Raw genomic sequence first — 17,452 nt, 5'->3', positions numbered from 1 at the left:
GGATTTTCCATATTAATGTCATCCCAGCACACACAGCCCCTGCTTTAGGTCTTCGGAGGGATTTTCACACTATGGTGTTAGAGAATAAAGTCCGAAGAGGAGATGAAGGTTGTTATCAAGTTCCTATTGTATTTTTAAGGTTCATTTCAGTAACATAAAGATTGTCTACTTCATTTTACGTTACTGAGCAGACATTTACAAGTATATAATATTTTCATTTGAAAAGTGCATCTTGGATTGCTACTGACAGTTGGAATGCCCAAGAGAGTTTTAATATTATCAAACCTGTGAATGCTAAAGAGAAGCACCGTTCTTGCCATTTGAACTTTTCTCTGATGTTAGCCAAAGGAACAGTGGTTCCAAAACTAGGGTTATTTTAAAAATAAGAGAAAAGTGTTGGTGATTGGATTCTAGAGGTCCTGGTGCTTTGTCTAGTCCTCAAAATCTCGGGGTTTTTTAAAGCAGTATATTTAATTTTTGTGCTGTTAAAGGACGTGATGAATTTTGAGCGTTTAGCATATTTGGCACAGAGGGTATACATAAATGTTAATGATTACTGTTCATTATTAGTTATTATGACATTAACCTCATCCAAAAAGTCTTTATTTATAGTACATTCTTCAAAAATGTCTAAGCTTATGGAAGTCATAAACATTCATTCAGCGAGCGCTTATTCTAAGCTCAAAGGTTTCTGTTAAGGATTTTTAACTTTTTTTAATATTTTCTGTGATAAGATATATGATAGTTCAGATCCTATGTCTTCCATTTCTTTTCCTTTTTTTTTTTTTCCTCATTATGTACCATCGAGTGGGATCCAGCTGGCACAGGTGATTGACCCTCCTTCTCCAGCAGAGCATCTGGTGGATTCAAACTGCATGGCTCTGGGATTACAGCACAGTTTCTTGGCAGTAGACCATCAGAGCCCCCTTCATGTCTTCCATTTCTATAGTGTCACTTTAGACAGTTGACTCTTTTTGCTGCAGTTTCTTTCTCTATAACCTAAGAATGGTAACAGTACTAACAGCAGAGTTCCTGTGGTTTTTGTTGCTGTTCAAGGTCCATGTTGATGCAGTGGTTAAGTGTACAGTACTAACCAAAAGATTTGTTTCAAGCCCACTAGTTGCTTTCAGAGAGAATGATAAGGAAATGTACTTCCAAAGAAATTACAGCCTTGAAAACTGTGGGGTTTGTTCTGCTCAATTCTATCTTATCAGGTCACTGTAACAGAAGTGATTAAGTGGCAATAAGTTTGTTTTGATTTGATTGTTGTTAAGTGCTTTTGAGTAGATTTTTGACTCATAGGTTTCCCATGGATGTTAAATATATGTAAATTATTGCCCTTTTCTGTTTGTAGAATAAAATCTCAGTAGAAGATGTTTCATAAAGATAAGTTTTTATTCATTGAAAATCGTAATTAAGGTAAATTTTAATAGTGCTCTTTTGTTGATTTTGAAATACAAATTCTTAAGAGTCAGATGGTACACGAGGGCATAAAATGGAAACAATCTTCCCCTCCGCTCAAATGAAGAAGCATTGCCATTGACTCATAAGAATTATTTAGGACAAAACAGAAGCCAACAGCCATATCATTTTCTCCTAGAACATTTGGTGGGCTCTAACCATTAACTTTTTGGTTAGCAAATATTTTCTCACTATGCCTTTCACCCACACCTTCGGTTTTACCTCTGTGAGACTCACTGTTATGTACTACTGGCACCCTGATAGAGCATATCCATGTATGTATAAATGGTATCTTTCTAAAATATAGATGGTAGTGTTTTGCATTTGTCTTGGAAGCATATATCATGAAAACCTTTTTCAGTTTTGTTTTTTTTTTTTTCATTTACTCAGATAGATATTGAGTCCTTACTGCTAAGCAGTGTTCTAGGAAGTTCTGGGTTACAGATGAAGTTCTTATAGTGCTTGTAGCAATTAGTGTGATATATACTGTCTTATAGTCCTAGGTGCTACAAAGAAAAGTAAAAAGGTAGGGGATTATGAAGACAGCTGCGGGATGGTGATATTTTAGATGACATATTTAAGAGAGTGCCTCTATAAGTTAACATTTAAACATAAATAGAATAACAAAAAGAAGTGCTTGCAAATATCTAAGGGTAAAGTTTTTCAGGAAAAAAATTAACTGCAACTACAAAGACCATGAGGCCAGAACAAGATGAAGTATTTTAGGATCCGTAGTGATGTTGTCGTTGTCGTTAGATCCATCATTCTCATGCTATGAGACTACGACTCGCAGAAACTCTATGAACAGTGCATCTGAACCCTGCTTTATCCTGTGCCATCCTCATCACCTCTGATAAACTTGATACTATTGCTGCGCTGACTATGTCAGTTCATCTTATTGAGGGTCTTCTTGTCACCTTTCCAGGCATGATGTCTCCCTTTCCAAGGACTGGTCCCTCCTAAGAAAAAAAATAATATGTGAAACATTTTTTAACCATATGTTTTTCCAAGGCCTACCCTAGCCGCACTTTTTCCAGTATATATTTGTTTGCTCTTTGTCAGCCCATAGGATAGACATCATTCTTCTCCAAAACCACAATTCAGATGCATCAGTTCATCTGTCATCCTTTGTGATGGTCCAATGTAACAGAAAAGACCATGACTTGAATCAAGTTAACCTTAGCTCTTAAATTGAATCATTGCTTCTTTTAGAGAGGTCCTTGTGAGCAGATTTCCCCAATGCAGTGAGTCTTTTTATTTGTTGTTACATTGTAACAAGGAGTTTGATTAAATACTTGACTTCAGTCTTCTCCATAATGTGATAGATGATACTGTGGTGAGGACTTCACTAGTGTCTTCTTGATGTTGAGATATAATCTAGATGGAAGGCTGTAAGCTGTAGTCTTTGATTTGCTACAGTAAAAAGCCTCAGGTCCTTATCACTTTCCATGGTTGTATCATCTGTATATTGCAGGTTGTTGATGAATCCTTCTCTGGCCCTGATTCCACATTCTTCTTCGTAGAGTCTGACTTCACAAATCATTTTCTCATCATACAGACTGAATAGGTATGGAGAAAAGATACAGCCCTGGCACACACCTTTCTTGATTTTAAACCTTGCTCCCTTTGTTCAGATGACATCTTCTTAGTCTAGGTATAGGTTTAGCATGAGCACAATTATGTGCTCTAGAATTCTCATTCTTCTCAATTTTAGGCATAATTTGTTATGATCCACACAGCCAAATGCCTTTGCATAGTCCATAAAACACAGACATCCTTCTGGTATTCTCAGCTTTCAGCCAAGATTTTCCTGGTAACAGTAATGATATCCCTGGTGCTATGGCCTTTTCTAAAACCTGCTGGATGTTCTGGCAATTCTCTCTCAATGAATTCTAGCCATGTTTTAATAATCTTCAGCAAAATTATATATATGTAATATTAGGGATATTGTTAAATAATTTTCACATTCTGTTGATCTTTTTTGGCAATGGCAACAAATATGACCCTGTTCTAGTCAGTTGTCTGGGTAGCTATCTTTCAGATTTCCTGACATAAACAAATTTAGCACTTCCGGGGCTGCATCTGTCTCTTGAAACATGTCAGTTGGTACCCATTAATTTCTGGCTCTTTATTTTTTGAGGCTACAATGCTCTTTGGAGGCAAAGATGGCAAAGCTTTGCCCCACATTCCTGGTGTACGTTTCTAAGAGAAGCTATTTCTTGAAGAGGGACAACATGCTTGGAAAAGTGAAAGGTCAGTGAAAGAGAGGAAGACCCGTGATGAGATGTACTGACACAGTGATTCCAGCAATAGGTTCAAGTGTTTTAGAGATGATAAAAATGGCACAGGATAGAATAGGGTTCATGTTGTTCATAGGGTCTCTTTGAGTTGCACTTGATTCTACAATACCTAACAATAAAATTTTGAATCTGTAAATCACTGATTGACCAAAATTTTGTCATTGGATCTCCTACCTTATTTCTATCACCAAGTCCACAATTTCCAACTACCAGTCCTTTGTTTCCAACTCTTGCAATCCAGTTACCAATTTTTATTAATGTATCTTGATGTTTGGTCAATTTCAGACTGTAAAAGTTGATAGAAATCTTCAATCTCCTTCTCTTTGAACAGTGAGAAAGCCATTATAACCAGAGTGGAATAATCAAGGAGGAAGACTACATTAGAAGAAGGATCAGAGAGGTGGAAGTTAGTTACAAGTCATAAAAAGTTAAAGCAGAGAAATGATGGGAGAAACATAGCTTGAGCTGATTGTGTTTGGAGCAGGTCAGTACAATCAATCAAATAAAATTCATTTTGTGCCATATAAAATTAATAAATCTTAATTCAAATATATTTTATCTAGAGGGACAGTGATTAGATATATATAAATTAAGGATATATCCATAAAACTTGGTTTACATTCTTTTGCAATTGTTGAAAAAGGGGCTTACTTTTACCTTTTCTTCTTTAAACACTCCAGAGAAATGATCTGTTGTACAAAACTGAATTTCAGAACTTTGAATATTATTACGCTTCTTGTGGTGGTGGTGGTGGTGGTGGTGTCATGTACCCTCAAGTGACAGCTGCCTCATAACTTAGCTCCAGAAGGGTTTTCACTCATATTTTCTTTCCCAGAGAACCTGTTAAATTCAGACTGAATGCCTTTGACTTGACAGTGCATCTCATTACTGTTAGGCCTCCAGAGCTGTCTAGTGTTCACACATTCTAGTGTTATGGCTTTTGTAGGCCATTGCTGGTGAATTTGCAACATGGCTGAGCAGGAACATACAAATAGGATGTGTTCTCAGCTAGAACAGTAGATCCACAGAATACTGCCAGGAATTCATACTGAATTTAGAAGAGGCTAAGACACCAGGGATACCAATGCTGAGTTTAGATGGATCTTAGCTGAAAGTAGAGACTACCTGAAGGATGTTTATCTGATTTTTATTGACTATGTAAAGGAGGTTGTTGTGTGCATCACAGCAAAGTGGGCTAACATTGAGAGGAATAGGAACCCCAGAACTCAACTGTGCTGATGTAAAACTTGTACCTAGACCAAAGGCTGTTGGACAAACATAATTTAAAATTAAGGAGGATGTGCATCAGGTCTGTATCCTTTCTTAATATCTGTTCAGTCGGCATCTCACCAACTAGTGTGGAAAACCTAATTTTATGAAGAAAAATGTGACATCAATATCATAGACAGACTCATCAACAACCTGCATTATGCATATAACACAGCTTTGCTTAAGGAAGACTTGTGACAGCACCTGATAACCTGTGAGAGCTTAGAGAGGCCCAGGAGATTGTTGTGTGATTATTTAATTAATACATATCCCCCACAATACTAACTGTAATAGTAACAGCAAACACTTGTGCATAGTTTGTGCCAGTCCTTCTTCTAAGGACTGTGTGTAGTAATGTAAATGAATTCTCAGAATTTCAATGTTGATGCTATTACTAGTTGCATTTCACAGATGAGGAAACAGAGCTTGCCCTTTGTCACAACTAAAATTATGATACTTGCCCATTATCACAACTAAGAAATGATTGTTCTTGTTTTAACGTATTGGGCATATATACTTTGAGCACATGGCCAGGAGGGACCTTGGAGACAGACTTACTCAGAAGGGTGGAGGGACAGCATAGGAGAGGAAGACCCTGGAAAAGATGAATTGATACAGTAACCAGGGCAATGGGGGTAGATGTATCTGAGTCAGTGAGACTGGCTCAGGACAGGACAGGTATCAGAGCTGTTGTACATAAGGTTGCTATGAGTTACAGGTGACTTGACAACAATAACATGGTTATAGTACATATGTTAAGCTCATTATTGAATATATCTAAAACTTTGAAAACATGCTTGAGTTTTAGAAATGTTGACAAGTAATGGGGAATTGTTTTTCATATTCCAAGAAATATAGAATGCTTCTAGCCTTTAATAGACCTGCCCTGTGATTGTTAAACATTCTCTAATACGTGGAACCATTCTAAACCAGGAATGATTGTCACACTCAGATTTCACAATGAGAAATAGTGAAGAGGTAGGCGAGTGACTTTAAAAAGTGGGGCAAACAGGCAAAGAAAATTGACATTTATTGAGTACCTTCTCTCTGCTAGATACTATTTGTTATCTCTTTTAGCCTTCACAATAATTCTTTGATGTATTATTATCTCCTTTATACAAATTAGAAATTTGAAACTAAGTGGTGGTTAAGTAACATGCACAAGGTCATATGCCTGAGGTATAGATATTTTGTAGAAATTGGCTAGACAGTGAAGTTCAAGGGTGAAAAGAGTACAGAGTAGTAATTCACCTGGGACTTGACTGTTAGAATCCAAATAACCATCCCTTCCTCTTTAGCTTTCTATTTTTAGGAAAGGACAGAGTCTATAAAAGGTGGAGTTGTGTCCAGTGTCTGCTGCTTTTAGACTGTATTGGCCTTGTTTGAATTCTGTCTGAAATTGTGTGATATCTCAGCTTCAACATTGCTGTTATTTATCTTCTTTAAAAAATTCTTTCCTCTTTTACCCCCCCCCCCAATTTATCTGCTCTTTTGCAACGGCACTTCACAGAAAAGTTGTCTGTTTTCATTGTCTCCTCTCCCATTCAGGATTTGTCCTTACCACTCCCCTAAAATTTCTTGTCACTCTCTTAGCCGAACTTAATGGTTCATTTTTTTTTTTGACTGCTTGACCTGTTACCAACAACATTAACACATTCTCCTGATGAGAAGGTTTCCCAGAAGTCTTTATGAAATTGTAAGCATAAATTCTCGACACTTTTAACTCCCTTAAGACCATGGGAATACCCTTAATTTTCTTGACTTTGTTTCTATTTGTCTTCCCACTTCCGCTTGGATATCTCAGATTGACTTGTGTGTTGTTATGTGCCATCCAGTCGTCTGCGACTCATAACAACCTTAGGTACAACAGCTCTGGATCCTGCCCTATCCTGAGCCAGTCTCACTGTCTCAAACACACCTCCTCCCTTTATCCTAGGTACTGTGTCAGTCCACCTCATCTGGTGTCTTCCTCTCCTGTGCTGTCCCTCTACCTTTCCGAGCATGATCTCCTTCTATAAGGACTGGTCCCTCCTGGCCATGTACCCAAAGTATGTGAGACAGCTTCAAAATCCTTGCCTCCGACTTAAGATGGCTAAAACTAATCTGATCTTCCTCCCGAAATCTGTTTCGAACTTAGTTATTTCAAACTCAGTAGATAACAGTACATTATTCCATTGCTCATGCTGAATACCTTGGTGCTTTTCTTAAATCTTTTCTTTCTCCCATACCCTCCCTCCCTCAATAATGAGAATCCACGGGTTTTAACTTAATCTTCCTACAGAATCTGACCACTTCTCATTGCTTCTGCTCTCATCATCCTGGTTTTAGTCTCTTTTTGTTACACTACAGTACAATACACAGCAGTGCACATTAGCAGGGTATGCCATTCTTTTGTCAAAACTTTCCTTGGTTCTCTCTTTTTTGTTTAAATGTAAACATTTCTTTTATTGAACTGTATAAATGTACGAATAGTAAACAACATGCCTCCAGAAACTCAATGAACTTTGATAAATGTCTGTAGTTGCAGAGGGGCTTCAGGCCTTTTGTTCACAGGGTCTCTATGAGTCATGCTCAACTCGAAGGCAGTCAACAATAACGAGTAGTTAATATAAAAATTCTGTAGTGGAAAAAGAAAATAGTGTACTAGTAATTTTAATTTGTATTTAAAACTCCTCAGCCCTAGAGTCTTTTATTTTGTTTTTAATTATTCGTATAGATTTTATTTTAGATCCTTAATTCCAGTTGGTTTTTGCGGTTGACTACAGTGTTTAATCAGATGACACACACACACACACACACACCCGCCCCCATTGTACATTACATTTCCAGCTTCTCCCAACCTCTCAGTTGTTACCTGTTACATTCAGAATGAAAGTTAGAGGAATATTTGCTGTATCTGTTTCTTTGATTATTTTTTGGGTTTTGTGGTCATTGTCTCTTGCTTCATATGCAGCTGCTTCCCTCTCTGCCCACGCTATTCTAGCTGACATACCAGGGACCCACATAGAGCCATTATACTAGCTTTTTCTTCGATTGGAGAGTGATTCCCCTGTATTTGCATGACTCACTACCTTAGCATCTTCAAGTCCTTGCTCAAATGTCATGTTCCTGCTCACCTTTATTGTAATTGGCAATTCTACCTTCACATGAGCATTCCAAATTACCCTTAATGTGTTCTTTGTCTTCCCATATTACTTCAAAACAAATCAAATCATTGCAAGAATTACAGAGCAGAGTAGAACTGTCATCCCACAACTCCTCTGGTCTTCCATCATTAGTGCTCAAGACTTCAAACCTATTTTTGTGATGGTTTTTCAATTCAGGTGGGGTAGACTCAAGGTTATATTTTGGGTTTTGTGGACTTACTTCACTTCAGCTAGAGTTACCTGCATATGAGTCTGTTATTGATGGTCTGTCCCACAGTTAGCATCTGGCCTGGTTTTGATTGCTAATACTGAACTTTTCCAGTGATTCTTTGCACAGTTTCAGTCAGATTCCTATGCTGTGCTTGAGATTAAGCTGACACCCAGGGTTTGACTACTTGGAAATATTTCATAGTTTCTTATTTGCTTTGAATACATATCTTTCTAGTGATATTAACCAAGTGAATGGAATGAATTATCTTACTATCTAGTGCTGCCTTAATAGCAACAACAGTAAACTCCACTTGGGTGGCTTTACAGAACAGAAACTTATTTTCTCACAGTTTAGGAGCCTTAAAGTTTGAATTCAGTCAGGCCTTGCTTTGGTGGAAGTTTCTTATTTGTATATTTTACCTTCTCACTCGTTGCCCTAGCATTGGAGCTAACTCATAGTTGACCCTCCATTTGGTAACCAACTGCTGTAAATTGTTCAGGAGGAGACTGTTTCTCTTTTATCCACCCAGCTGATGGTGAACTCTAACTGCCAGAGAGGCACAGCCTTTGGGTCATAGCAGTTCCCTAAGGACTTGTCCACTGGGACCTCCTTTTCACCTTTTTTTGTTTGTCTGTTTTGTTGTTTTTTTTAAATTAAATTTTATTAGTTTTAATGAACATTTACATAGATTTTGGGTTTTCATTCATTCATTGTTGCACTGTTTTCTCCACCCTCCTCCCCAGTTCGTTCTTCTTTCCCCTCCCCCCATGTCTGTTTTTATTGTCCAATTGCCACAGTGCTTGTCAAAGCCTGCCTTTTCACCTTTTATTGTGGTGTTGTTGCTGTGTACTATTGTGTAGGATGCATAGTGAGTCTTCAGAGTCAATAAATAACATGGAAAGAGACTGATCATCTTTTTCCCACGAAGCAACTGGTAGATTCAAACTGTGCCACTCAACCACCAAAGCTCCCTTTTCACCTCCTAGTTTGAACTCAGAAGTGAATGGGTTTGGGTCTTACCCTTTTCTTTTATATCATTAGCATACTAAAACAAACAAAAGAGACCTATTTCCAAAAAGGCTGTTTTTCCAGGTACAGGGATAAAAGTCTTTTGTTGCATATTTCAAGGAGTTCACAGTTCAATCCATAATAAGACTTAGCCCTTTGTTTTTCAGTGAACCCTGTATTTACTACAAATAAAGTTAATATTGAAATATGTCCTTTTTCATTTCAGAGACTCGGGAATTTATATGAAGACAGGAATTAAGATAATCAAGAATGTCTGTCCCAGAGCAAGACCTATGTCACCATATGAAAGTAGTTGTTCGTGTACGCCCCGAAAATGCAAAAGAAAAGGCAGATGGATTCCATAAAGTGGTTCATGTTGTAGATACACATATACTAGTTTTTGATCCCAAACAGGAAGAAGCCAGCTTTTTACATGGAAAGAAAACTTTAAATCGAGATATTACAAAGAGACAAAATAAGGATCTTAAATTTGTATTTGATACTGTTTTTGATGAAACATCGACTCAGTTGGAGGTTTTTGAGCACACAACTAAACCAATTATTCATAGTTTCTTGAGTGGATATAATTGCACAGGTAATAATTGTTTCAGTCTCAGGCTTTCCTTTTCCTAATTTTATGTTTGCATTGTGAGGAGCAGATACAAGAGTATTTTATTTTATTTAATTACATTTAAGGAGCTTATCTTCTAAAAATTGCTGCAGTAGACTTTACCTGTAAATGTAGACATAATCTTTTGACTGTAGTCATTGTATATGACTCACTTAAGGAGCCCTTAAGTGGTATAATGTGTTACATGTTGGGCTGGTAACTGAAAAGTCACTGGTTTGAATCCAACATGAAAAAGATGAGTACTTACAGTTGGAGAACTTGCTGAATCGTCTCCATGAGTTAGAATCCATTTCAGGGCAGTGGGGTTTTTGAGGGGTGTTTGTTTGCTTGTTTGTTTTTTCGTTTCCTTTGAGGGATGGATATATTCCTTATTATTAGGACCATGGAAATTGCTTTAGACAGTTAAAATAATAAATACTAAATTTAAAATTTATAAATAGATTCCTATTATTTTATTCTGTATCTCATATTCTTTTCATTTCCTGTTTCTAATGACATGATTCTTAAAAATGACAAATATCTCACAATTTGCATTCCTAAATGTCCCCACTGCTTACCTTTTAAATTATCTAGTTTTGAAAAATGGTCAGCCATTTCTGAATATTCAGCATATTACAGAAACATTATATTTTTTAGGTACTATGGAATAAAAATCCTTTTTTTTTAAAGTGAGTATCTCATGCTGTTTTGGGATATTCTTAGCATACCTCTTTTGAGTACAGAAGAAAAATCATCTAATTATACAGATTTTTTTGGTTTTTCCTTGGTTCTAATTTATGTTTTAGAATTAGTTATTGAATGCCTCTCTGTGACAGGTGATTTGCTAGATATTTTTCTTTATGAAGTTTACAGCTTCAGATATAGTGCTATACAAGGAAAGTATTACATATAGAGATCATTCAAATGCATGACAAGAACCATCAACGAGAACATAGGAAAGACCCATACAGATTGCCTTCTGTGCAGAGTAGGGAAAACTAGATGCCTTAGAATTATATTAAGCAGAAGAGTTCTCCAAGACAAAGCAAATGGAGTAGGAAAAGAATAATAGCACAGTCAGGGAACATAGAATAATTTCATTTATGTAGATCACAGCAGAGGAGCTCTAGTGACCTAATCTATAGGCAGTTGTGCCTCTGGCAGTTCAAATCCACCAGACTCTAGAAGAAAGATGAGCAGTCTCCTTTTATGTGATTTATAGCTTCCCAGAAACCCACTGCAGAGTCAACTAAGAGTGTTCTGATTTGATTCCAGTGAAAGAGAGGCCAGCACACATGAAACTGGAGACATAATCAAGAGTCTTGTTTTCGGTACCTTATAATATTACAAAGTAAAAAATTTCTACTTTCTGATGTAGCACATGTTCAAATTTATTTTTCATAATAATAATTCTGAATATATGTCCATGTATTAGGGAAAGTTAGGACTAGAAGATAATTATTAAAATTTATAGTAGTAATGTGAAATAGAGGGAGCAGTCTAAGAATTTTCTCAATTTCTTGCATTGAGAGGACAAGTGGGTAAAGGTACTATTAATTAAGTTGGAGTATATAGGAATAGGTTTGTGTCAGAATGATCAGGTTTTAAGGACAAGACTATATACATTTTATATCTTTTGATTTAAATTTACTGTATAAAGAGCTCTGACCACTGTTTATAAAATTCTAGTACTTGCTTATGGTGCTACGGGAGCTGGGAAGACTCACACGATGCTAGGATCAGCTGCTGAACCTGGAGTGATGTATCTAACAATGTTAGACCTTTACAAATCCATAGATGAGATTAAAGAAGAAAAAGTATGTAGCACTACAGTTTCATACCTGGAGGTGAGTTGGCAGTAATCAGTATTTAAATTGACAGTACTGTGAAATCCTAATTTTGTAAATGCCATGGGCTGTTTTATGCAATATTTCTTTTATTTTTTTTAAATCATTAAAATTCCTCGCCTTGGCTATTTGTTCTGAATCCTAATAATTGTTTTGGTCTTTTTGTTTTTGCATATCAGACTTATAGAAAAAAATGTAAGGATACTATAAAGAACCCCCACATTTTTTCACCTCTATTTCCCCTATATATTAACATTTTAGAAGCATCCTAGCAATAGTGTGGATTCTCTTCCAGGCTACCACAAGGGACTGATAATTGGAATAAAGTGAATCATAGGATTTTTTTTTTCCGAGTGACTATAGAAGTTATGTTTGCACCATAAGTATATTTACGAAGTAAGCAAATAACACAATGGAGACATTTGAAATATTTTAAATTATCCAAATGTGGCATCCACGAAAATGAGCATCTGCTATTGTGAAAGTAGTGTCTATATACTTGCTCGAGTCACCACAGATCTTTGGTTTGCAAAATGTGCAGTACCCACAAATTATAAAGAAACCCTTGTTCCGCATTTGTTTTCTTCATGTGTGGTTAATTTTTCTAGAAAAAAAAATATTTTTTCAGAAAAAAAAATGCAAACTTATTAGGAAAACAAAAACTTCATTTAATAAATCAGTGTGTGATTATCTAAATCAAAATTTTACAAGCATTCAGTGTTGTTATCAGTGTATAGTTAGCTTTGGAGGCCTAATGGTAGAAGTCACACTGCTAACACTGAAGACATGGTTTGAATGCTGCTGCTGCCGCCGCTGCTGCCGCAGCAGCACAGGAAAAATATGAGCAGTCTTCTCCAAGTGATTTAAAACCTCTGAAAACCCCCTGAAGCATCCATTATCAGACATTTCTGATTTGACTGACAGCAACACAACCACCACAATAATCTATAAGAATACTGAGGTTTTTTTAATTATTTTTATGTTTTTATAGAAAAATCCAATATCCTGAGTTGTATTCAATCTTCAGGTCTTTTCGTTCTCCTTCAATACTAAATACTGTCATTTTGTACAGTGTGAATTTGCCATGGCTTCTAGAGATCAGGTTATTTTCACAGAAGGGAAGTTGAGTAGCTCTTACAGCTTATGAAAAGACTTAACGCTTTTTATGACTTACATTACTGGTGATGGTAACATTGTTCAGTTGGATATGTTGGGTTTTGAAAGGTTGCTCCACTTAAATGGTATTATCCTCCATGATTAGTAAGTGCCTCATGGAAAGGCTAGCAGTATCTTCTTCCTCCCTAAATATTAATCCACTAGATTTAATGAGTGTCCATTGATGATTCTTGCCTGAAGCTAATTTAGGGTAATTTCCAGCAGAGCTTCTATACTACATGAGAATGGGCCATCTACTTCTTAAATGCTTGGCCAAGTAAATTTATGAATAGCAGCAGAACACTGTCTTGTTGGAAGCATTCAAAAACAGTGGCTTCAAAAATAAGCTCAAGCAAAACAGCAGTATAAGGATAGTGCAGAAACCAGTTCTCTGATGTTGCATTCTAATTTTACACTGCACTGTTTCTCCTGTCACAAAAGTTTTAGTGATCATTTAGCATTGTAGTTTGGCCCAGACAGAATTTCTTCACATTCCAAAGGTCAATTAAGATCTATATGTGGCTTGGAATTTCTGTTTTAGTGACTAGAACAGGAGTTAACAAAATGGCAGAATAATGGGTAAGGAATTGGGGCGTCAAACCAAAGGCACATGGTTCAAATCCACCAGTTGCTCTGTGCGAAAAAGATGGGCATTCCCTTCCTATGCCCATCTATAGATTCTGGAAACTTGCTGGAGGGTCTGCAAAGAGTTGTTTCTCACCTGGTGGCACATAGCAACAGCAAAAAGAATTGGTCTGCACTCAGCTAAAGAGGGTAACAGTAGTTATCATTTACTTCTTAGATCCATTGATTGAGAGAATTACTAAGTTTGATTATTTTATGGCTTGTTTTGATTTTTAGTTTGCTTTCATTTGTTTTGTGGTAAGACAATCTCTGCTCAAAAGGTTTTCTATCCAGTCAATGCCCCCAAATTGCCTGTGGAGCTTTTTTTTTCCTTGTAGCTTTTATTTATTTTTTTAAAATTATTTTAAATTCATTTTAATGAACATTTATAGAGATTTTGGATTTCCAAACATTCATTGTTCCATTTTTCTCCCTGCCCACCCCACCCTGCTCTTCTCTTTAAAAAAAGTAAAAGAAAAATTATTTTATTGGTATAGAAACACCCCACACCCCCTTCCCGCCCCAAGTACACTCCACTATGCAACCTTCATTCTGGACTCTTGTCATGACCATAATACCCAATCATAAATTGCTTTCAAACAGTTCTCTCCCTCATCTGTTCCAATGCAGTAGACATAATTTATCCAGTTTTTCTCAGTCTTACCCCAGCCCTGATGTCAGTCTCATTCTACGACAGTGGCCCTATGCGGTATTTGTCCTTCTGTGACTGAGATATTTCACTCAGCGTAATGTCCTCCAGGGTTACCCATTTTGAATAATATTGCATGAGTTCCTTGTTTTTCAATGCTGTGGAGTATTCCATTGTGTGAATATACCAGAGCTTCTCTAGCCATTCGTTTGTTGGTGGGCACTTAGGTTGTTTGCAACCCATTGCTATTGTGAACAAAGCCGCAATAAACATGGGTGTGCATATATCTGCTTGGATGGCAGTTATGGTTTCTTTAGGATATATTCCCAGTAGTGGAATTGCTGGGTCAAATGGTGTTTCTGTTTGCAACTTTTTGAGAGAGCGCCATACAGCCTTCCATACTGGTTGCACCATTTTACACTCCCACCAACAGTGAATAAGGGTTCCAGTTTCTCCACAACCTTGCAAGCATTTGTTGTTTGCTGCTCTGTTAAATTTTGCTATTCTTACTGGGGTGAGATAATAACCTTATAGCTATTTTGTTGTGGAGCTTTTTAAGAATCAAAATGCCTAGGCCTAACCCCCTGAATATATGAAAAGATTTGGAGTGTTGCATGCACAGCTGTTTTCTACATGCTCCAAGTGATTCAGATGCATAGATTAGCTAGAGTAGTGCTTCTACTTGTATATTTGGCAAGATTGAGGTGGTTAAAGAAAAACATAAACATACTACTTATTGGAAAAATAACTACAAAAATTCTCTCTTCATAATATCATTTTAGCACATTTAAGAGTTTGTTACAGATAAACATTTGTAATTCTTTGCAGAAAATTACATCAATAGTGAATTATCACCATACTACTAAAATACGGAAATAATATTGAAGGCTTAATTTTGTATACTTCATAAATTCAGTTAATAATTATAGTTCTGTGAATTACCAAAAGAAAAAAGACTAGGTATATGAAATAGAGAGATGACTATGTAACATGTAATAAGTAGAATGGGACTCCAATCCCTGCTCTGCTACTGTCTTTGTAAATATAAAGTGTCACCTGACCTTTTCATTTAGATGAAGAGGATCCCCTTGTGGAGTTCATCATCATGAATATGTTAAACTTCATGTTATTCAAGGATAAATTAATACCATACATCCTTGCATATAAGTTCTCTTAACTCTTCAACTCTGGAATTTTAAAAGTGCATACTAGTTGCACCTTATGTAAGACCCATGTCATATTCATACAACCAACATTTCAAATATAATGTCATTTCCCACAACCACAGAATTTTCAGAAGAGGCAAAAAAGCAGTTTTCCTTTTTTTTTTTTTTTTAATTGTACTCAAGTTAGAATTTATGGGGTTAAGGATATGATTATTACGACTTGCCATTTCAGTTTTTAACCTTGATAATTAAACTCTGCTATTTCTGGGAAGGCAGAAAAGTGATATCCTCATGACAACATGAGGTAAAAGAGGTCTGATAAGTGATCTATGGTTTATCTTTGGAATATACATATGTGTTTGCACTCATGTATGTGAGGTTTTCACTAATTTTTCCATTATTGCTAAAGTACTTCTTTTTATTTTTAAGGTATATAATGAACAGATCCGTGACCTCTTAGTAAATTCAGGGCCACTTGCTGTTCGTGAAGATGCCCAGAAAGGGGTGGTTGTTCAGGGCTTGACTTTACACCAGGTATGTATTCAACTTGTATTCCCTTAATAGAATGGCAGGTTTAGTGATGTAGTCATTTCTGTCAGTACTTAACTAACCTTTCATCCTGTTTGAGAAAGAAAACTGATCTAAAACAAAAATAAAAGTATCAGGTTATGTCTTATTCTCACTTTATTTTCTTTTGAAATAATTCAATGAATGGGCTTTTCTTTCCAAAATCTTTTTGACCATTTAATAATATGTATCATTCTGTGTCAGGCATTTGATTTATGTTTTTCTTTTGAGAGAGCAAAAACCATTTTGTATAAAAACCAAGTGTATTAAGCAAATTATACACAATCAGTATCGAATGGAATTATTAGACTTTATAAAAAGCATTTTCTTATATTTTATGTTTAAAGTTCTTGCTTGTGGAAAGTTAGGAAGTTTGTAGATTACAAATTTGTGTCTTTTTCCTCTACAAACCTTCTAGCCCAAATCCTCAGAAGAAATTTTACAATTACTGGATAATGGAAACAAAAACAGAACACAGCATCCTACTGATGTGAATGCTACATCTTCACGTTCTCATGCTGTTTTCCAGGTAATAGGCCACTATACTATCATATTTATAAGGGCGTTTAAAATAAATACAGCCCAATTCAGAAAAAAAAATATCATTCTTTTATAGGCTTGTACTTCTCCACTTTTCCATCTTGCAGCTTTTAGAAGATTCCATCACTAAAAATATTTAGATAGAGATGAAAAATCAAAAATAAATTTTCACTTTATGAAGGAGAAGGTTTTGTTTATAAGATTTTGAAATTATATATATTTCCAAAAACTAAGTTTATATCTACACTGAGATTTAGCTCTATAAATATGATTTATAGGATCAGTAAAATGAGAAGTTACTGAATTACTTTCTAAAAGATATGACCATTGAAATCTTGTAAGTTGTTTCCTCCATTAATCATAACTTAGTTGATAATACAATCTCAGAAAGAGTCTCATTATTGGTCCTTTTAACACAAATTATTATATGACTTCTTTCAAGGTTATAACCTGGAAAGCATAAGACAGAAAGTATTGTAAATTGAAATAATTCATATCTGCAGTAATTAAGCCATTCAGAAAGTCAAAGAATATACACAAAATTTAATCATTTATATTCAACTTTTGTAACTGAGTGAAACTTTTGTCTATGTCAATTAGAATTAAGTCACTTCTATTTGGGTGACCATGCAAATTTAACTTACTTCATCATGCTTTTGAAAGGTGGAGAGGTGGAGAAAGAAGGCCCTCAACTAGGTGAACTGACCTGGTAACTGTGGCAATGGGTCAGATTGTAAGAATAGTGTGGAATAGAACATGGTTCATATTGCTTGTTCATGGCATGTTGTTGTTGTTGTTGTTGTTGTTGTTATGGGCCGTCGAGTCGTTTGCGACTCATAGCGACCCTATGTACAGGAGGCCTAAACCCTGCTCTATCCTGTGCCAGTCTCATTGCCTCT

The 17,452-nt window shown here is 36.0% G+C and overlaps 1 protein-coding gene across 1 annotated transcript in view; it reads left to right on the top strand.

Moving 5' to 3' along the window:
- The first annotated feature begins 9,665 nt into the window (after positions 1-9,665).
- Positions 9,666-17,452, top strand: part of KIF18A (kinesin family member 18A) — an 84,479-nt gene continuing 76,692 nt past the window's right edge. The window contains exons 1-4 of the mRNA XM_006883775.1: positions 9,666-9,990; positions 11,695-11,852; positions 15,876-15,980; positions 16,432-16,542. Coding sequence (XP_006883837.1) covers positions 9,666-9,990; positions 11,695-11,852; positions 15,876-15,980; positions 16,432-16,542 — 699 coding nt within the window. The remainder of the gene's footprint in view (positions 9,991-11,694; positions 11,853-15,875; positions 15,981-16,431; positions 16,543-17,452) is intronic.

The sequence above is a fragment of the Elephantulus edwardii genome, unplaced genomic scaffold (assembly GCF_000299155.1).
Source record: "Elephantulus edwardii isolate Elephantulus edwardi_28Jun2011 unplaced genomic scaffold, EleEdw1.0 scaffold00029, whole genome shotgun sequence".
Lineage (NCBI taxonomy): Eukaryota > Metazoa > Chordata > Mammalia > Macroscelidea > Macroscelididae > Elephantulus > Elephantulus edwardii.
The sequence above is the reverse complement of the archived record's forward strand: the minus strand, read 5'-3'. Positions and strand labels throughout refer to the sequence as shown.